At 47.5% G+C, this 21,467-nt stretch overlaps 3 protein-coding genes across 6 annotated transcripts; 1 reads left to right on the forward strand and 2 right to left on the reverse strand.

Annotated features, from left to right (window-relative positions):
* Positions 1-230: 230 nt before the first annotated feature.
* crtac1a (cartilage acidic protein 1a) lies at positions 231-4,383 on the reverse strand. Of its 2 annotated transcripts, none has more exon segments than NM_001098663.1 (14): positions 231-536; positions 1,122-1,161; positions 1,286-1,431; positions 1,535-1,703; positions 1,793-1,893; positions 2,000-2,082; positions 2,162-2,298; positions 2,371-2,507; positions 2,732-2,866; positions 2,941-3,097; positions 3,169-3,305; positions 3,398-3,594; positions 3,668-3,873; positions 4,248-4,295. In NM_001098663.1, coding segments are annotated over 13 exon segments (1,767 nt in total). In that variant the 5' UTR covers positions 3,865-3,873; positions 4,248-4,295; the 3' UTR covers positions 231-405.
* Positions 4,384-4,579: 196 nt separating this feature from the next.
* On the forward strand, positions 4,580-7,807 carry r3hcc1l (R3H domain and coiled-coil containing 1-like). 3 transcript variants are annotated; one of them, XM_003972023.3, is made up of 7 exons: positions 4,580-4,672; positions 5,216-5,698; positions 5,819-6,006; positions 6,117-6,187; positions 6,269-6,364; positions 6,447-6,587; positions 7,174-7,807. In XM_003972023.3, exons 2-7 carry the CDS (start codon positions 5,237-5,239, stop codon positions 7,224-7,226), a joined length of 1,011 nt encoding a protein of 336 aa, XP_003972072.1. In that variant the 5' UTR covers positions 4,580-4,672; positions 5,216-5,236; the 3' UTR covers positions 7,227-7,807. The 3 variants fall into 3 exon arrangements, with proteins under 3 accessions (XP_003972072.1, XP_011610744.1, XP_011610745.1); XM_011612442.2 differs by having other exon boundaries at positions 4,594-4,712; XM_011612443.2 differs by having other exon boundaries at positions 4,657-4,807.
* A 1,063-nt stretch (positions 7,808-8,870) lies between these two features.
* Positions 8,871-21,194, reverse strand: LOC101075985 (lysyl oxidase homolog 4-like). Its single transcript, XM_003972046.3, has 14 exons — positions 21,106-21,194; positions 20,179-20,441; positions 19,499-20,097; positions 18,682-18,887; positions 15,087-15,125; positions 14,798-15,005; positions 14,506-14,686; positions 13,252-13,574; positions 12,761-12,923; positions 12,302-12,545; positions 11,617-11,732; positions 11,242-11,378; positions 9,772-9,883; positions 8,871-9,686 (listed from the first exon to the last, which is right to left on the reverse strand). Exons 2-14 carry the CDS (start codon positions 20,438-20,440, stop codon positions 9,616-9,618), a joined length of 2,661 nt encoding a protein of 886 aa, XP_003972095.2. The 5' UTR covers position 20,441; positions 21,106-21,194; the 3' UTR covers positions 8,871-9,615.
* Between the last annotated feature and the right edge of the window lie 273 nt (positions 21,195-21,467).

The following is a 21,467-nucleotide window of genomic DNA, read 5'->3' on the forward strand; positions in this document are numbered from 1 at the left end:
TTCAAAGACTATTCATTTTTCAGATGGGAACTACACGTTTCAGTTTTATTTGATGTCTGTGAGGCATTTACTGAACTGCTACAATGTTATATCACCAGCATCAATAGGAAAAAGAGTCACAAATTGTTCTCAATCATTCTCTCACATACATACCAAAGCAAGAAGGTTGTGGGTTCTAAACCCAGTTATATTAATGTCCTGTGATGGACAAAAATGAAAAAATAACTTGAGATTTGGGTGAGACCAGGTTTATTGAATTGAAAAAACAACAATAATAATAGAAGTCTGCAATCGTTTTAGGGAGACAAAACGTTAATGTTTAACATTAATATTAACGTTTGCATGCCTGCACGACGTAAGATGCAGCGTCGCAGCAGCATTAAAGCGTTATATCGATCCCGTCTCTCAGCCACCACATCTGAAGTGGTCAGGGATGCACGTGCTGCCTGGCTCTTTGGCCACATATATTCCCAACATGCTCAGAGAAAATGCACCTGGCACGAGGAAAGTATCCTCGCACACATCGCTGATGGCGTCTTAGTGGAATAAAGTTAGGAGCAGCCAGGCAGCCTGTAGTAAAAGTGTCCTAAAGCAGCAGTTTTGGGGCGCAGACACAGAACGGAGGCTGTAAAAGAGCGGAGCCGGAGCTGTGTGAGTGGAGGAGGCGGGAACGAGGAGCCATGATGGAGAACAGGAGAACAAGAGAAGGCCAACATCAGTTTTCTTTTGTCATAACAGACACGGTGGCGTCACTTTGATCAGGCCAAACGTTTTAATGAGTAGCGACGACAAGCACGACATGATGATCTGAGCAAATTTGTCTGCAGCATTTTCATTTATGGAATCTGTTTTGGTACAAAGGAACAAGCAAAACCTCCCAACAGCAGGAAAATTAAGGCAGTAAAATAACTGAAACCAAGTTATCAGAAGAACTCAAAGAAGAAAAAAAAAAGGCCGTAATCCTGGAGGACATTCTGAACTGTTTCAGTTTGGGTTTTCCTGTGATTTTCCTTACAACCCTGTGGAAACATGCATTATTATAATAAAACATAATCAAACCAAAACACAACGTATTAGACTGCATGTTTACTTCACAAAATAATTAGAATTAAAAGGTTTACCTGCACACCGGCCAGTCTTCACAGCAAAACCAGCACCACACTGAAATGGGAATAAATTAAGTTACTATGAGCTAAGATTTAATTCTTTCCTGCCAACTGCTTTTAAATGCGCCAAGACTGACAGAGAGAGAGGAGCTGCAGGTCTGGTGTGTTTAGGGACCTACCTGTGTGTCATTGGGCAAGGCAGCCATGTCTCCTCCTCGGGGATAGGTTACTTCCACCACAGAGTTCATTTCACCAGGCTGGAGGGTTCGAGTGTAGAATCGGCCATCTGGCCAATAAACCTCCAGCACCGTCACCTTGTCGTTTCCTGAAGGTCACGGGAAAAAAATCAATTCGTTTGTCTTTGAAGGTTACTTAAAGATTCCAACTTTACAAGAGTCGCACAGAATGGTTTGTAAAGTCAACCACACCTAAACCAAAATGTGCGACTGGCTCCATCTCACACAGGTACCCTGAGCCGCCGTCGATGATGCGCGTGTGAGCTCCGCTCTGATTGGTAAAAACGGTGACCTTGGCCCCCCGGGCGAAGGATCCGAACTGTGTGCGAGGGATCACCCGCAGCCAGTTGTTGGCAGCCCCCTGAGAAGGTGTGAAGGTTTAGCTTGTAATTCCTTACCTCCTTAAATAAGCAGGATTTCAAAATGCTACACAGACACACAAACGCACACCTGGGTGACCTTGAAGACGGAGATAGGCTGCTGGGCGCTCTCTCCATGTGCCAGCAGCAGGTCCAGTCGTCCATCTCCATCAAGGTCGGTCACGGTACCACCTGTTCCGAACAGAACATTTTCATCGCCTCGTACATCAGCTCCACTGGGGAGATTTCCCTCAAAACTGAAGGAAAACAACAAAGGAACAATTTAAAGATGGCCGACCGGTTCCTCGCCCCTGTGGCTCGGCAGCATCGCCAACATTCAGCTCCTCGATCGCAGGATCTGCATTTGCCCTCCTGGAAACCCTGAGTTCAGACAATATAGAAGACGATCAGTAAAGCGGATAAATCATCAACCATTATCTGTCCAAAACGATGGAGTTACCTGAAAATTCTGTTCGGAGCGCTTTGTCTGTAGAAAATGTTGTTGAAAAACACCTCCAGCTCCTTGTCATTGTCGAAGTCGGCAGCGATGACTGTGCGGACAGGAGAGGGAGTAGCAAATCCCGCGGTCGCAATGTTCTGAAGGGGAGAACACGCCTTAGGTGTGACCTCATCAAACCCTCTGCACAGCGACTGCTGCGACGTTCGTACCCGGAATGCCGAGTTGCTGCCCTGCAGGAACAGTCTGTGGGGGCCGTTCCAGTTGCCATAGACGATGTCCGTCCTTCCATCGCCGTTGAAGTCGGCCAGCGCCACTCCTCTGCCATGCTGATTCTGGTCAGCCACACCTTTACATATTACCACAGCTGTGAAACGCTGCTCCACAAAACGGAAAACGGCGGTTTTGTGAATTGCATAGTCGAGAAAGGGTCACTGTGATGTTGCTAAGTAGAAAAAGTGGGATAAAAATGGTGTCGTTCTTAAGTTAAACGTGCTTATTCAAACCATTTTTTAAGGGAGAGGCTAATAAATGTCACATCGTGGGCTTTCAGGTCGCTTGGTGGATGCTCACCTGCTCGCTGGGCCACATCCGCAAAAGTCCCGTCTCCGTTATTCTTGAACAAGAAGTTTTTCCCATTCTCGTTATCACAGAACACGTCAGACCTCCACTGGTTCAGGATCGGTCCAACGACCACGCCACGGCCCCCTGCACGGCGAGCACAGGCGGAGTGACTCGTTTGAGCCTCGCACATTTGGCTGCACACATCCAAACCAGTCGACCTGTTAGCTTGTTGACTCCGGCCGTCGCCGCCACATCTGACAGAGCGACGACGCCCCTGGTCACATCGCTGGCGGCCTCATCCATTTCGAGGAGCACATGGGGGCCGATATTTCCCCTGGCGTAGTTCGCCACGTAGACAGAGTAGCGGCCTGTTCCCTGCAGAGCAAACCAAATGGTCAGAGAAGGCAAGAAATGAGGAAATTGAAATGAAATCATCTTTTATCAACCTTTCTATCGACGCAAGCAACCGAGCGTCCCGCCATCCTGTTAGCAACGCCACGGGCAATGTTGAGTTCATCGCTCAGAAGGTCTTCAAATTGGCCATTGCGAAACTTGAATAACTTGTCTGAATACGTCGCCTGTCCTGTTTGGTTTTTTTAATCAGCAGGATAAAAGTCTGTGTTACCTGGATTTAACAGGTGAAATCATTTCAGGATAAAATACGGCCGATGTTACCAGAATAGGCATTATTTGTGTTGAGAAAGTAGATCTCTTCACGTCCATCTCCATCCACATCACAGGCAGTCACTCCAATGGCATTTCCTGCGCTGTCTCTCAGGGCGAAAAATGGCGAATTTGGGTCATCAATAGCGATGTTGACTAATCTGTTTAGGGTGTGATTGTACTTCAGCACCAGGTTGGGTCCGTTGTACCTGAGGAAGTGCACACTCTGTACGTGGATGCATTCAGTAACCGTGCGCGGTCATCAGACATTCTCATTCTTACCCTGCTACAACCACCTCCAGGTCACCGTCACCATCAACATCCGTTACAGCCATCCCATAGTTAAGTTGTATGGGATTATGTAAAGCGTCAGTAGGAAGAATTGTTGGTGTTGCCACGCGAAACATTGGCTCCGGGTTCTGGGCGAAGTATCGCTGGAACAGCCCAGCCAGCAGGAGACACACACATGAACTCCACATCACAGCAATCTGCAATTCATACGAGCACCTATGAATTATTTACAACCTTCAAGCAAACATAATGCACAGGATATGGGATGTTACATTTGTATTGTGTTACAAATTCTTATGAACTCATAATAGGAATATATGAATATATAAAAATATGTCTTTTTTTGTCCACGTGAAACATTCTTATTACTTACTGTGAAGTGGTTCTTCCTGAAACGGAGAAACAATTGTTTTGCCCCGCAGATTACAATGAACAGAGATAATAATCAATGCTACAGTAAAAAAAAAAAAAGCGTGTGATGCTCATACGGGAAGCATCATTTGCCGCAATGCATTACAGCACATTAGAGCACAACACAGTATGCCCGCAGGAATAATAAAAGTTGTCTCACCTAATGCATCCGTTTTATTCTTCGCAGAGACGGTAATCTGTCTCACCACTGCACAGCACCTTATATAAAGACTTTTTGTAGTTTACGAAACACCTTGTATAACTGTTGAGATTCAGCCAATCACAGAGCAGCTCCGAGAGGCCGCTGCAGGATGCCGGAACTGCTCCACGGCTCCTGCTCGTCAAACACGTTCTAATGGTGTTCTTCTATAATTGCTGCAACACAAATATCAAACAGAAAAAAACCGCATATAGCGAGTTCAACATTAAAACTCAGTGGACATTGTGGTATTAAAGATCGCAAATTACGACTACCTGTCAATTTTATCCAGGTTGTAGTACAAAGGAAAACACCATCTCCCGAGGTGCTTTGCGAACTCCGTCAGTCGTGCGACGGTTTTCTTTTCCCAAACAATCCAAACACGGGTAAGCTGAGGCGAAAAGCATTGGAGTTTGACTAAAATGCGTGAGTTTAAAATAAAACACACAAAGATACGTCGTTTTTGAATGAGAGCATGGGTGTTCATTAGATTTCTGTCATGAACGCTGATTACTTCCTGGGTAAGAGGACGTTTCTTAGCTAATGTTGTTAGCTTATGGGCTAACAGATCTGCTAATGTAGTTTATGTGTCAGCCGGCGTTTGTTACCTGCGCCAAGGGGATGTGACACAAGGCGTTTGTTTGGTTCTATGTTGGCAAAAAAATTCTGAAAGAACTTTAAGTTTAAGTGGTTAATGTATCAAAGAAGAGATGAATAAATGTTGGTGATGTTCCGAATGCCGGAGGGTCTTCAGGATCTTTGATCATAAAGCAACCTACTATGTTATTTAAGCCCTTGTTTACCTTTGTAATCCAAAAACGCATTCATTTCAAACCGTTAATGAGCTCATTAATATAAATTTTTAAGAGCTTAATAGTTTAGTATATATTGCAAACTGTTACAGTGCGTTTGCTCTCTTTTCCATCTAGAGGTTTTAGAATAATTCTAAAATGGACCCGGAAACACCAAAAAGTGACTGTTCTTCAGCCCAGCCAACGCCCGCACCTTTAGAAACAACCAAAAAGCCAAGCCAGGCACTTTATGTCCCCAAGCAACGGCTTCGTGGTCAGAAAGACAAACCTCAGGCTGATGGAGTTAAACCAAGACCGAGGCCTCACTACACAGACAAGTCAAAGAAAAATGCCAGAAACAGGAAAAACAAATCCACAGGAGGTGAAGGTAATGATCTAGGGGATGAACACAATGGTGAAAACCACTTAAAAGTGAATGAAGAGCAATTGCAGCATCCAGAGAGGCAATTGAATGGGGAACCTGATTCAGCCAGTGTGGAAGCTGATATTGTCAGGTGTTTGGGGGCAACACACCTCCAGGAAGACCAGGACAAAGGAGACAGCTGGGACACCTTGTTCAATGATGATGGAGATTGCCTGGATCCGCACCTACTGGAAGAGGTGAGAGTGTGTGTCGCCTGCTTGGGTGACCTACCACAAAAATGAAATAACCCCGTATGCACACTATACAATAAGCTTCTCTGACGTCTCTCTTCCCCTTGACTCCTACCTGTCATTCAGCTTGCCAAGAGAGAAGGGAAGAAGAAGAAATCAATTCAGGAACCCAGATTTGACTACTACAACATGAGCAGCGATGAGGAAAATGAAACTGACCTGCGGGACGACGAGCTCTCCCACATTGTCGAGATCTATGACTTTCCTACAGAGTTTAAGACGGAGGATCTGCTGAAGTTATTTCAGAGCTACCAGTATGTAATATTCAGCAACAGTCAGAATAATTTCAGGACAATGTAGAATCCTGAAAAAGAGTAGTTTATCTCTGCCTTTAGCATTTTCTTGTGTCTTTGTTGTCTTCTAGACAGAGAGGCTTTGACATCAAGTGGGTTGATGACACTCACGCTCTGGGCCTCTTCTCAAGCCCCATAGCAGGTTAGTGAAGTGTTCAGTAAACATCTTTGGACCACAATCCAGATAAATCTATAACTAATGTTTTCTAATTCTGCTTTTCAGCCTGTGAAGCTTTAAGATCGAAGCACCCTCTGATGAAACTGAGACCTCTTTCCAAATCCTCACCTGCCACCAAGGCCATGGCTCGCAGTTGCTCAGGTACACAGGAATGAATAATCCATAATAACAGTCTGCCAGCTGTAATCACAGCTCAGCGGATTTTGTTCTTCCCATTGTCCAGATTACCTCCTGCCTGCTAAGGACAGACCACAGACGAGCGCGGCGCTGGCTCGCAGGCTTGTCATTGGCGCTCTTGGTGTGAAGAGCACGCTGACAAAGGAGCAGCGTGAGCAAGAGAGGAGGAAACTCCAGGAGGCCAGAGGTACTGTCATTTAAAGAGCAGAGAAGTTACACTAATACTTAGACCTCTGGGTTTTTGTAAAAACCCATTGTTCCCATGGTTAGAGAAAGTTTTGCCGGTTCTGCACCACCATTTTCCACCGCAGGTGGGCGCTGTTTCCATACATTAGAAAGCAAAATGGAACGTGTGGTGGAAAGCAGTTTCTACGAAATGTGTAGATTACGACAGGTCTATAATCAGTAGAGCAGGCGTTTCCATTCGGAACATAAGTACACAGGCCCAGAAAACCACTAATGACTGTCCGCTGAAGAGCCAGTCAGGAAACCATGGCCTAGTGTGCAAAAAAAGGCTCATTGTTCTGTAGATTATTTAACATCACAACACCCAGTAAACGTGAGCACAGAAGATTGTGATGTGCTGAACATTGTGTTCTCAACATCCAAATGTTTAAATTGGAGATGGATTTGCAGCGGATCTTTACTTCGGGGTTAGCTCTTCGTTAATCACGGCTGTGCAAATTGAGCAAAATCACAGCATCAACGTCAACTGTAGGGATTTTGCTGAGTTCTCTTGTTTGATTTTGTTGTGTTGTTGGTCTAACTTTCAGAACAAAAGCGCCTGGCAGCCAAACAAAGAGACGATGCCTGGGAGGGAAAATGACCCCAGCTCGAAGCCTGGATTGGATTTCTTGGGTCTGTTTTGGTATTTACTGTACAAACAGGTCTGTTTTACCTGTGTGATCACCCTAGTTTGTGGTGAAGGTAACACTGGAGAGTTTATCTTTTTTTAATAGGTGTAACTTGTGGTAATTTTGGAGTTTTAAAAATGCTTTTATTCCGTACGCGAGCAACGTATATCCACATGTAAATGTGCCCGTTCATGTCACTTATACCGCACACAGCGGAACACAGAAATCTACCTGAGCGTCACATCACGGTTACAAAGGCCCCAGTTTGTGTTCAGCTCATTGGCCGCTGCCACGTGGCTCGCTGGGCTAATTAAAGCACTGCAGCCTCAGAGGAGGCGGCACATGCTCCCTTTTCTGTCTTCATCTTTTTTTTTTTACCCAGTGAAAACAAGCTAACGAACATCGGATACAATAAATATTGACTCCTTCGCTGTGGCCACGGCCGCGACTGTTTGCTGTCAGTACATCCTGCACAACATTCATCTTTACATGCGAGCCTGTTGAGTGAATGCGTCATTCATGAATAAACTGCTTGTCTTACTCCTGGAATGCATTCCTGCTTCATCTTTCCTCGTTTAAAAATGGTTTAAACGCATTGAACTCAGATTATAATTGCAAACCTCTTATGGTGTCAAATTCACTTCAGAATTGGGATTTATTAGGTCATTTCTGTCAGCCAGATGGCACCGAACCCCCGCACCTCCCTCTGCTCTGTTATTCTTGAAGCTGAGCTCCAACCAGCGTGAAGTGTAGTCGGTCCCCACCGCTGTCATGGGAGATCTGAGCCCTGCTCGTAATCGTTGCATTGCTGCGGCTTCGGGGGGGGACAGAGCGCCACCGAGCGGCGTGCCCCCGATGACCTCGCTCACAGCCATTAACGGCACAAACACAAACCACAGCCTTTACTCTGCCAGAACAGAAAAGGCTGTTGCATCACAGAGCGCCTGGAAAGCATGAAGGTGGAGGAGGAGGGTGCGTTTCCCAGCATTCCCTCAAACACACTTTCTATCAAGGTGACCTTCGGTGGAGGAAGATGCAGTCAATCCAGATGACATTTAAATATCAAGACAAGCATACAGAAATGAACCCAGTGGGTTATTTTCAACCACTTCCTCTTTACTTTAGCTCTGGATATCTCCTCAGACCACTTTAATATCAGTTTTTCTAACTCTTCATTTATTCTAACATTTCTCGTATATCCAGCGGTGAGCATAATTCCTCTCATTCATTAAATTATAGGTAAAAAGCTGCAGTCAGAGCAGCAAATGTTGCACTCCCAGATGCCTTCCAGTCACGATCACCCGAAAAGATGTGCATTATCTGAGTTTAGGTTGTGGAAATTATGATGCGCGTCAAGTCACCAGGGAGGTCAAGCCGAGTCGCGTGGCTAAAGTAAAGCCTGGGTGTGTGACGAGGGGCAGCTGCGGGAGGTTTCAGCGATGGTGTGTGTTCATACATCAAAATGAGGTTGGGAAAAAAACCTAAATGTTACCTCAGGCTTCCTGGGAAAAGATGAGAAACCCGTTCGCTGCTCTTTTTAAAGTTCAAAAGAAAAACTCTGTGATCTAACGTGTTGCAGACCCCTAAAAAAGTGAAATGACGGAATGTCTTGGAAGAAGTCGTCACATCGTTTGTTTACAATTGTTTTATTACATTGGAAACCGACCGTGCGGTTGGAACCGCGAACTGTTAAAGACGCAACGAGATCTCTGATGTTACCAATGTTACAGCTCAAGAACAAACACGTTGTCGCCTTTTCCCATCATATATTTAACAAAATAAAACAACAGCCACACAGGGACACGTTTCAACAGCACATTAAAACTCTGCATAAATTACAGACCCTATAAAGAACATTATTCCAGAGAGGTACTATAAAACTGTACACGACAATATATTTGCAATACATTACAATATTTATTCAAACGAGGCATAATAGCACCATGAAATGTAAGTCTCAGACTAAACAAAAACCACCCAGCTGGAACAGGAAATACTGCATTTGTGATGTTGGTGGACATGAACGTGTTATGTCATCAGGGTTAGATCTCTGCTTTCTTCTATGGGTAGCTATTCTATGCTTTATCATTGTGATGTGAAGCTTGAACTGACTTTGTGTTTCTATATTTCTAAGGTCTATATTTTCTATACTGTCGTCTCCCCTTTCTGTGTGTATCTTTAAAAGAGGAGTCGGCGATCATCCGCTCGGAGGATCCGTATCGCTCCCCGCCCTCGTCGTCTTTCATCTCTCTGTTAAACTGCCGTGTCTCCGTCGTTGGAAACTTCCCCCGATGTGTTGAGGTGTGGCAAGAGGTCGTGGAGTTGTTTCCTCTTTGATTCTGTGTGTCCCCGCCCCCCAATTCACAGGAAGTTGTTGGAGATTTGACGCTGGTGGTCAAACAGGTCTTCCGCCTCGGCGCTGTAAGCGTCGCCTGACATGAAAAGAAGAGGAAAGCGTGAGGGAAATGGGAAGGGAGAGCATTCAGGCGCACCGGTAGGATGGTCTTCCTCCCGTACCTGCGTGGCAGCCGTGCATGTAGACCCGCGCCCCGTCGTACTTGCACCGGCAGCGCATCACGTTGTTCTGGAAATCAGACTCGGCCATGTCTAAGGAAGGGTTGACCTCCACCTGTGAGGCAAAACACACTGGTGATGAACACCAGCTCCCCTGTGTGTACGTTCTTGGAAAATCAATATCCAATCCTGACCTTTGACCCCTTACATGCTGCATCTTTAAGCAATAAATCAGTCAGCAGACGGTTGGCTTAACCCACTAAAGGACGTTGCCTAAAGATCTGTCTAATGTGTCCTTACAGGGACCATTAATTGCAGCCTGGAGTCTCTGATGGATGCTTGAAAGGTTCCTGACCAAAATTAGACCCTGGGAACCAGTAAGAACGTCGCACTTCAGATAGTTACTTTGCTTTCTCACGGCGCAGATGAAGAAGTGAACATTCTATATGGATGGTGGCAGTTTGGAAATGACGAATGACATCACTCTCCAGCGTTATTGCCTTGTATAATTACACACAAACAAGCTCCAGGGCCGTGACAGTTTGGGGTTTGGACGTTGAGTCGCAGTCTATCATTAGGTTGGAGCTATGGAAGGTTAGAAGGTTCCCAACCCCTTCTGTAGCCTGCAGCACATATAAGAAGAGCACATAAATTAATTTCCCCGGTGCCCACATAGAGCAGATCAGCTGACAATTTCAGGACCAATTAGGGGGATAAAAAAAATCCTAAATTGTTTTAATATTGAACCTGAACCACACAGTTCCTGCTCCTGTTCCCGGGTCTTAAATATGGAGATTTAGAGGTGATTCCCTAAGAATGAACCCTTGGGAAAGACTCTCAGCTGTGTGAAAATGAGCCTCCCTCCTTTACAAGTCAGCTGCAGAGACCGCAGACGGCTGCACCCCCCCACCCCCCCACCCCTCACCGATGCTGGAAACAGCACCTGTGGGTTCATCTTATCGTGTGCACAAATGGACCCCCCCTTCCCCACACACATGGGGTTCATATGAAATAATGAATGTCACTATCACGCTGTCAGAAAATAAAACCCAGCAAACGACACAGAGGGGATCTAAGGTCGCCACAGCAGGAAAACTTTAACGCCACAAATAGCGCACAAAGTGCTGACCCAGCTACTTTAGCGCCAATGAGACCCGCTCCTTCTGAATGAGTGGACTAATCGCAGGGTCTACTTTCTATATAAAGCCAGACTAAATTCTCTTTCCTTAAATATGCACACACCCTTTAAACTGCATGCGTGCTGCACACCTGAAAGGGCCAAGAGTCGTTTGGTCAAATTACAGAGTTTAATCACAGCTTTTATCCGGCGTGCCTTCAGACGTCGAAACGCCAACGAATCTGGCTCCACTTTTTAACATTAAAGGGTGTCAGGTGAAGATTGATGTCGCCGTTTTTACAGCCAAACGAACGCCGAGAAAGGCGGCGGTGGAGGCCACAAGATAGGGTCCTTACCTGGAAAATGTATTCTCCGGGCCGTATGTCTGTGATATCGATCCACTGGCAGTCGATGTCGTGGCGGTAAGTGTCCCAGCAGCCTACTGAGATGCCCTGCTGCCCCATGTTGTAGCAAGCATAGCGTTTATGCAGACCTGGCAGCAAACACAGAGCAGACCGAAGATCTTTTAAATGAGAGATCATATCTAAGCTGTGCAAGGCCGCCTGGGGTTTTGATCAATTTAGGCTTGGCCTCTGAGGTTGGAGCCTGCAGCTGATGTCGGATAATCTTCATGGGATGCGGGCTGTGCACTTTGATGCGTGCTTCAACCCCGCGCGGGTCACAAATCTGCACGACAGAGGAGATTTGAGATGTTTGCTCCTTCAGATTACCTTCTGGGCAGTAGGTGTCCTCCAGACAGAAGCTAGCTTTATGGCCTTCAGCCACCTTGGTCCCATTGAGCGTCAGCAGATCGTAGTGGGTGAACACCTCAATGCTGTGGTAGTGCCTAAAGAGTGAATCATTATTAGCGTAATGTGGCAAAAGAGATATTTCCGCTGAATATTCTTCCCTTTCTACTCTTAGAAGGGCAACCACAACAGCAACAACAACAATAGATATCAGTTTTGTGTCCCTCTTCACATATCATGGAGTCGTTCCCAGAATGGGCTTTTTACCATGTGGCTGCTGGCTGGAGAGGAAGAGACACCACAACTGCTGAGATAAAGAAGCCTGCCCTGAGCTGGGTTTTATGGTAACAACCGGGTAACCAGTGAGTAGGAAACCATTTTAGAGTGTAAAGTTTTGCATTATATGAGGTGGGTTATATAAAGATCTCCAGACAAGTGCTGGTCTAAAGACACATAAACTCATCCGTCCTTGGAATACTGGTTCATTTTTCAATGCCAATTTATTTAAAGATTTTACCGTTTGAAATGATTCCTGGCAGAGGAGGTGATTTTCTTTTTTTGCAACACAACCCTGAAGAACCCGGAATTCCTCCCAAACTAAGAATTCCTCTAAATGTCACGGCCCTTGAGGTTAACGCATGTGGCTCCGGGCCCTTGATCTGTTCACCTGTGACACTGGTGCCAGGTCCAACTCTCTCTGCCGGCTTTGGGCCGGAAGTCGGCGCGGCCGAGGTTCATGATGCGCGAGGAGAAGCGCAGGAGGCGACGGTGTCCGTAGGGCCAGTTCATCCTGGCGGCGGAGGAGGACAGACAGTTCTCTTCATTAGCACAGGTGAGGAGGTGGAGCGGTCGATCCTCCACGTAGGCCGTCTCTTGGACGAGCTGAGCATCGAGGACGAGGTCGGGAGCGGCTGCGGAGGCACAAGCTCCCGGTTAATTGGGATGATAATGAAAATCTCACCGCGGTGAACAACAGTCGCCACAGCGGCACGAGATACTCGGGCCTGGAGACTAAACATGGAGTCCAAACGAACAAACTCATGCACCAAAGAGAATTTGCTCAGGTGAAGCCAGAACATAGATATCTTGGTGGCTGCGCTAACGTGCTAGCTGGGTTTGGACTCACTCTCTGCACAGGTGACTCCCGCAGCTCTACCATCTCCTCCTCGGGGGCAGTAGACGTTAGAGTTTCGGCGACACTGCTGGATGGACATCTCATTGCCGACGCAGTGAGTTCCGCTCAGAATCACCTGAGCGGCGTCTGAAGAACCCGACCAGTACCAGGTTTCCTGTGTACATGACAAAAAGCCACATTTACACGCCAAAATCACCTGGGATTTTCTGCACAGTTTCAAAGCTGCCTGCTAAATCGTCTTAGCAGCCTCCTTTATGACACACTCATGCCGGCCTTTCCATACACACTTCTATTTCGGGTTTGTTTGCTCTGTGAATTTCTTCCGATCACTCTTCTCCTCACTTTCCCTCTAGATTTTATTTTGGGTTCGCTGGAAGTGGACCTTTGTGGAGCCTATAATTACCTCAGGCCTCAGTAATAACACAGCACAGATGCACAAACAGCTGGACAGAGAGAGAGAGAGAGAGAGAGAGAGGGTTTACTTGATGAGCTCTTGCAGCGAAGCCCAGCCCGAGCTGTCGACAGACCACCATGGCCTCGTTGATGCCCCAGTTCTCGCTGCAGACGGCGCCCCAACGCCTCGCGCCTCCGGCGTCCATCAGCACCTCCACTCGGCCCTCTGACGACTCTCTGCCTCCTACCAGACGCACCGTCGCCTGCAGGCCGGTGTTGGGCACGTTGCAGCGGACTGACACGTCCTGGTTGTGTTTGCAGGTGTAAAGCGCCACTTCTCTGTAGCGGCACTCCGCGATGGACCTCTCCCTGCCCGTGCACTGCACGCTGTTCATGTGGATGGGGCCGGTACCTACGGGAACGGGAAACAAAGCCCATTAACACGTCCGATGCTCTGAATGGGCTTCACAGTCCAGACTCTGAAACTGGGCTCTATGTATAAACGTCTAAATTAGACACAAAATGGTCAAACGGAGGAAAATCTATGTTTACCTAGGTGTGTGAGGCCTTCGCTAAAAGCCTATAATTTGGTTTTAAATAGCCAATGATGTCACAGGAGTCTAACCACACGGCTTAGAAGCCTTCACATCACTTTTGAAGGGAACGGATTAAACTGTTTTTTTAAACTGTTTTTTTTTCTACTTTATAGAATCACCAAGGAGCGCCGGGAAACCCTCCCTGAGACAACAAAAGGAAAGGCACCATTTGAAAGATCTGCTTTATGGTCACTTGGCAAAAAGATAATGAAAGGAAATGAACCTGATTAAACAGTCACTGTTGAGCTACTCAAAAAGAAACTGAGTCCAGTTCCCTTGAAATAATGTGTAGCTCTCTCACAGATACGGGTAATTTGGGAGGTATTTTTGGGGCCGCAAGGAAATAATTCTGGGTTTATTTTTCATCTGTGGCTGCGGCATTTAGCGAGGAGAGGTTCTGGTTGAGCAGAGTTTAGTCTAAAGTGTGTGTGAACTGATCGAGCAGGGCAAACTCATTCTGTTTATGTTGCGTAAATTTCTTTTTGTCTTCCCCCCGCCTCTCCATACCCTCCCCGGCTGCCTCCCCCCAGCTCCCCTGGCAGAACACCAAGGTTCTCCAGGGCTGGATGGGAAATATGGCCCCTCCAGTGTGTCCTGGTTCTGCATTGTGGTCTTCCCCCAAACGGACGTCCCCGGGAGGCGTCCATTCATTTACAGCACACGTCGTTTTTTCACTCGTGGATATTGTGGAATCACGTTGAATATGAAACAGTTCTGAGACAAGAGGAGGAGGAGTTTGTGTCTTACCCTGTCCCAGCTGAGCTCTGGTGAGGGCCTCTTTGGCTGTCCCGAAGCCCAGCTCTCTGCACACCACACTGGCTGCAGCGATGTCCCACAGGTGGTCACACACGGTGCCCCACTTCCCCTCCCTCAGCACCTCAACGCGGCCCTCGCCGAGGCGCGGCCCCGCCTTCAGGCGCACAACCGGCTAGAAAACAAACAGAACACTCCATTTAATCTCTGTAAGGTCACCCAATCTGAACATTTAACCCTCTGATACTGAATAACAACGTAAACTCGCAGCTCTGTGTCCACTCACTGGTACAGCGGGGGGTGCGGGGGCTCGGCCATTTTGCGTGAACTGCGATCCAGCCACACAGCGGACGACGGCGTGCATGCCCCCGCGACACGGTGCGTCGGCGCTGGGGTTGGACAGCCGGGCCGGGCACTGCGACAGGGAGGCTTCCACACCCTGACACTGCACCTTCTCCACCCAGTAGCCCTTCTTACTGATCAGCGTCCTCAGTCTGGAAACACAGGAGAGAGAGTAACAGTGACGGCGTCGCCATGTGGAGTTGGATCCGTAGACAAGAAGCTGGTATTTTTACCTGGAGGAGGGATCGGCTAACTTTGAGTCCCATAGTTTCCTGGAAGAAAACGGACATTGCAACCATTAACTGCATAATAGTGGGGTTTTTTTTTAGCTTTCCACTGTCAAATGTCCAGTGCATGTCCACACTTTGGAGGCAAAGGCAACATTCAATTATTAAATAACCTCGTTTAGCAGGTTACATGCTGCATCTGATTAATTTATTCTTATCTTTATTCACACAGGTACTTTTGCTTAGAGCATGTTTGTCCATATTAATCCATGTAAGACGTCTGGTTGATGATTAAACTACAGGCAAATGTAACAGGACGACTGTGTCTACACACAGAAAAGGTCGCTGGGCCTGAGCACACACCCATGCACAAGGGTATTCAATAAAAAAAAGGATGATTCATGCACCAGGCAGAGACTGGTGTGTGTGTATCTGTGACACAAACACACACACATACAGAAGCTGACCGCAGGCACTGACCACCGTAGCCACAGACAGGTGTCAGTTTGGCTGACACCCTCCGTGAATGTGCCTGATTTAAATGTTGGTTAACAGAAAAGAGTTCACTGTGGGCCATGTAGTCATAGAAAAAACAGGTTTTGAGAGTGAAAGAGCATATTAGGAGGTGTTTGCTAGCTAAACTGTGCAATGCCAGCCATGTAGCAGCAACACACCAGCCTGGAGAAACGGGGAACGAGTTGACTGTTTATTAGAATTGTGCTGGACTGTAGCTGCTCCAGTGCACCGTCGGCCTTGCTCTTGTGCTGGTGTGTTCCATATTCTGAGGGTGTATCCATAAAATGCAAGTTGAGCTCACTTGACTAGGACGTTGCCTCATTAATTGCCTCTTTTTTTTCCAAATCCTAACCAGAAAAATGCCTCAGATGGATTTTCGACATGTGTGTAATGTACACTATTTACCTGTGTCACATTTGTGCAGGTGTGGTGTTTTTTTTTTTTACATAACCTGGCTGTAAATCAATATGAGAGATACATTTTCTCAGCTTGCGCCTATAATTGCCAGCTTGGCAGCATCTGTTCTGCGGTCAGGCAGCAGCATGTCGGTTCACTCTCACCAGACATGGAAATATGCACGTGCTTATTGACTTTCCCTGCACTGCTGCCGAAAAACACCAGAAAAAAAACAAAAAAACAAACAACAAAGGCTGTTTAAAGCCCTTGTGTCTCAGAATGTCACGGCTGCATTCTGGGAAACAAAGAGCCGCTGACGTAAGAGTGAGGGCTGCTGAACTTCAGAGGAGATGAGATGAACCATCCATCGCGCCCCAACTTCCATCATAAGGGCATCCTGAGGATCCAGTTTGGGTTTTTTTTTAGTCCCGATCCGACCAGAAAGCACAAGGGAACAGCTGACAGTCGGGAAAGTTAAGATAACCTGTTATTAAACTGCAAATTACTCCAAAGTTGCAGGTTCGGCAGCAGCCTCCAGACAATCCCGGCAAAATTCCACAGAATGAAACAGGGTCATGATGATGTACTTTCCATAACGCTTTTAGTGTAATCACCACAAAGGCATAAAAACTCTTCAGAAAGTCTTAACTGAGTTTGGGCGGGGGGAGGGAGGACAGTTAATTGAGCCTGAGAAGTTTCTGTCAGCCTCAAAGGGAGCATGATCGTGATGAAACACAAGTTGGGAAATTGATTTAGCGTTAGCCTTCTGTAGGAACTTTGTGTGTGTTATTTAAACGTCCATAAAAATGCGCTGAGCAACTTAATGGGCCGGGACGAAGCCAGTCACACCAACAAACGACCACACGGCTGCGGAGAAGTGCTGACATAGCGAAGGGTGTGCAGTGGTTACGGCTTAAAGAAGATCCAAGATTACAGGACCTCTCGCGCCACAATTACAGCTGTACCAGTGGACACAAACCATGAGAGGGGACACGAGCAGCCACGGGGCACTGCCAACAGCGGAGGGAGCACCGGGAAGATGTCACGTAACCGCTTCGTGTATGAACACGACTGTACCCGGGCACGTGGGCAGAGCAGAAGCATTAGCGTTAGCGTTAGCTATTGCTAACCTGAAGCTCCGAGGGGAATAAAGACAGGTGATTTTTTGCTGCATCCTACCATAGAAATGGAGCGTGTCTAACCAGGATGGCTCCAACTGATGGGGAGGGAAATGTAACACGCACTGCATCCCACCACTAGAGGGAACTCAGGGTTGCCTTTTACGCACTGTCCAGTTGTTTGGTTGAAAAGTCTGTTTTTGTTTTTGTTTTTCTGTATATTTAGGGAATGTCTACAATATCTGGTTTATACAGCACGTACATGATGGCGCGATAAAGCAAGGCTACGCGCGCCAATGCCAATTATTCCTGTTGAAAACAAACTTTCCTCTCCCCTCGGTTGTTTACAGACAGATAAAAATGACTGCACGGCTCATCCTCGGCATTGCTGGGTGGAGGCTGACAAAAACAAACAACACTCTGTCCCGGTACAGTCCGCTGGCACACAAATATGGCTTTTCTCCAAACAACTGGGGAGGGATGGTTTTCACTTGGGGATCGGATTTGGAAAGTTGGACAACCTGCCTCGCCAATGATTCTTTGTTTAACAGATGATCCAGCGAAAGGCTCACGTCCGGGTCTGCTGATGCTAACACGACAGGGACGGGAGAGAGCAGATGAAGACCCGGGAGGACAAACACCGTGGACCGGTGCAGCTGCTCTGTTAGCATAGCCAGAAAAAGAGCAGTGTGGGCAGACCCACGGACACACTGAAGGTCATTCGTGCACAAGCACGTGGGTGTATTTGGGTGTTTGTGTTTGCGCGAGGGTGCTGTACATCGTTTGCGTAACGCCTCGCGCTGTGTGATGAGGGCCGAGGCAGAGATGCATTCGTGTGTTAAATGAGGTGTTTGGGGTTTTGATGGTTGTGTGTGCAGCAACTTTGAAGGTTGGTTTTGGTGCTTCAGGGGGATAAAGTTTGGCGGATGCGCGTGAAAATAAGCACAAAGCCCGCGATTATTGGGTGGGGAGTGAAATTTTCATAAAAGAAAAGTGAAAAGGCATTTAAAAAGTTAATATCCTGTCTGGAGCCTTGGACTTCAGCACTGTAAACATGACCTTTTTCATTAAAACAGGCTGTTTTAAAGTTAAGAGCAGATCAAAATACAAACTAAAGAATAGAGAATGAATGTTGTTGTGTTACCTGTACGTTCTAATCTCAATTATACTGTAATGATGCAAATGTTGATGTATGATGTGTGTGTGTGTGTGTTCTTGTAGTTGCTACATTTTGACAACCAAAACACACACATTCTACTTACAAGGTGGGGACATTTTTGGCAAATGAGGACATTTTGGCTGCTCTTCACAGCTTTGAAAGACTGATAAGACGTTAAGGTTGAGGTTAGAATTGAGTTTCGGTCAGGAATAGGGTGAGTTATTGGGATGGTTGGGGTTATGGCAGGGAGCTGGGTCTTGGATTATGCTTATGGAAGTCATAGAAGTCCACATATATGTGTGTGTGTGTGTGTGTGTGGCTCCAAGCCCTGTAATTTTAGACCAATTCCCACTGTAAATCTGATTTGTGGAGATTTGAAAACAAGCATCTGTGGGACTCATCCGGCTCTCACCTGTAAGCATTTTGGTCAAACGGCTGCGCAGCCGGGAACCCCAACATGCCACAGACGACGCGGCTGCTGCTCAGGTCCCAACCGCGGCTGCACACGTGACGCCACTTCCCCGCGTGCTTCACTTCCAGCACTCCTTCCGTGACCAAACCGCCGCTGTTTCCGGTGAGCACGGGCCGCAAGCGAGCCTCCTCCAAGTGGACGGAGCCCTGTCCGTGAGAAATCGGACCAGTTTCAACAAACGGAGCTGTTTTCGCGCTCTGATTGAGAGGGAACTCGCCACACGTCTCCAATCCTGCCCTCAGCTGCCATCAGCATTCGTCATGCACAGTATAACAGGATTTACTTGCCTAAATAAACAGGACTTTGTTTAGCTTCATATCTGCAGACAGCACGCAATCCGGAGAAATGTACCGCTAGCAGAAGATATGCCCTGTCTCCAATCATCACGCTCTCTCATCATCCTCATTATGTCTCTCTATCCAAGAGGAAGGAAGCGGTTTAATGCGTGGAGATGTGTGTCGGGATGATTACCAAATGGGGGAGAAAGTGTAAACTCTCTAAAGTTGAGAGCAAAGTGAGACAAACACGACGGCGATAAATAGCTGGCTGGTTTCCTTTCGTGTGTGTGTCGTTAGCAGCCCACAGGGTTGAGGAAGGAGGGCCTCTGGTGGTGACCTGACCCGAAATCTACATTAATAACTGATCTGGGGACCTGGTTTTAGGCTTGTCTCTAATTACACCCTAGCTGGTGGCACCAGAAAAATGACATTTATTTCTTAGTCACAATAAAGCGGCGGTACCTCTACAGATCATGTACCTGTGTGAACTGGGCATCGGCCTCTGGTCCCACATCTGGATAAAGCGGTTCTGGGTCGACGTGGTTTCCACTGAGCGGCCTCGGTGGCTGCCTGTCCTCCTCCCGCCTCGCCGGGCCTCTCCGTGCCGTGTCCTGCCTCTGCCTGTTGGTGGCGCTTCTCGCCAGCCACGGGGGCAGCTGGTGTCCCTGCGGCGAGGCCAAACTGACGTCCGAACCCGGTCTGGATCCGCCCCGATTCCGCCGCAGGATCTGGATCTCGTGGCCGTTTTCGTGCGGCGAGATGCTGTTGCGGCGGGAGGCGGTTGGGCCGCGATGGAGGGCGATCTCATGGCCTCTCGTGGAAGACGAGACGTGGACCGGGGCCGAAGAGGACCCAGACTGTGACGAGGTCCTGGGTCTCGTCTGCCTTGTCTGATGTCCAGAGGACGGAGGAGCCTCCTCCAGGTTGACCTGCGGAGAGTCAGGTCTTCTTTCTGGACTACAAATGACCCCCAGGTCCTCCGAATGAGTGCAGTCGTTGATTCCCCAACCGTTGGAGCGACACTGGGAGACGGAGCGCTCGGTCCCGCTGCACCGCACGTTGTCCAACCAGATCAAACCTACCGGCAAAGACGACAGAGAAGCCCTTTCATAAAAGTCCTCTTTCATTAGCGAGACGATCCAAATGGAATCCAACCAACCTTGTCCCTCCCCAAACCTGGCGCTGTGCGCCCAGGTGAGGCCGCGCTGAAAGCCCAGCTCCCGACACACCACGTTGGCCAGGGTCAAGTCCACCTCGTCGTCGCACACCGTCCCCCAGGCGCCATCGTGGAACACCTCCACGCGCCCCTCGTTGGCGTTGCGCCTGTTCACGCCCGCCAAACGCACGAGCTGGGCAGAGGTGGGAGGGGGGTGGAGGAGCAGGAGGCAGAGGAGTGTGTGCAGGAACCCAAAACACGACATCCTGGTAAAATAAAGAGCGATAACATGGGATGGGGATGAAGTGGAGATTAGTTGATTTCAGAAAACAAAACTGCACGTGAAGACTGAGCCCAAAGTGCGCGAGTCACCACAAAAATCCAACCCTCGCATTCCACCTGGCGTGAAAGCATATAATTAAAACGTCTTCACACACTAATGAGACATTCCGCTGTAAAAGGGAAGACTGAGATTCTGTTTCACGCTCTGAAGCATGAGAGTCATTTAAAGGGCAGTTGCAGAACCCACGCGGGGCAGTCGGGGCAAAGAGAGTAATAACCAGAACTAAAAGTAGCATCTCTGTCCAGCTGACGGAAACTTTGGCTTCACCACAAAAGCCCCAAATTTAACTGCACATATTTAGCCAACAGACACAAAAGCAAATAAACACGGCTGTGAAAATGTCTCGTGAGTGAAGCAGAAAGTCTGTTGGAGTTAATGAGCGGCGATTATCTGCTACTAATTCCATCCCTGGAACCTGCAACCTGGAGCGATAAGGAGAGAGAGGAGTGATGTGGAGCACTGAGGGGGTCCATGTTTGGTTTCCCATGAGCCGTTGAGCAAAGCGTGTCAACAAAGCTGATGATTCAGGTTGATTAAGAGGTGACAGAAACTGTGGATGAAGAGCAAAGTGCTGAGGAGGAACTCACCTTGACTGTGGAGCTCAGCATGGAGGCACCAGGAGAAAGAAGGCAGTGAGTTTGGTCCTCCTGTCTCTCCTCTATTCTCCTCTTCTCCCTCCCTTTTTCCTTTTTTTGTCACACCCTCATTTCTCCCACTTTATCCCTCCCATTTCCTTCATTTTACTCTTTTTTAAAAGTATCTATCAGGCCACATTTATGCCTCAGCGGAAAAAACATGAAAAGAAAAAAGCAGATAATGAAACTCAGCTCAGAATTCAATATATAAAGTCAGTTTCTTCCTCCTTTACCATTAAAATATTGACTATTTTTAGATTGTTTGTGCATCTGAATGACAGAACCTGCTTGTTTAAGGGATAGTTTAGCAATAA

Source organism: Takifugu rubripes, chromosome 17 (genome assembly GCF_901000725.2).
Source record: "Takifugu rubripes chromosome 17, fTakRub1.2, whole genome shotgun sequence".
NCBI classification, from domain to species: domain Eukaryota; kingdom Metazoa; phylum Chordata; class Actinopteri; order Tetraodontiformes; family Tetraodontidae; genus Takifugu; species Takifugu rubripes.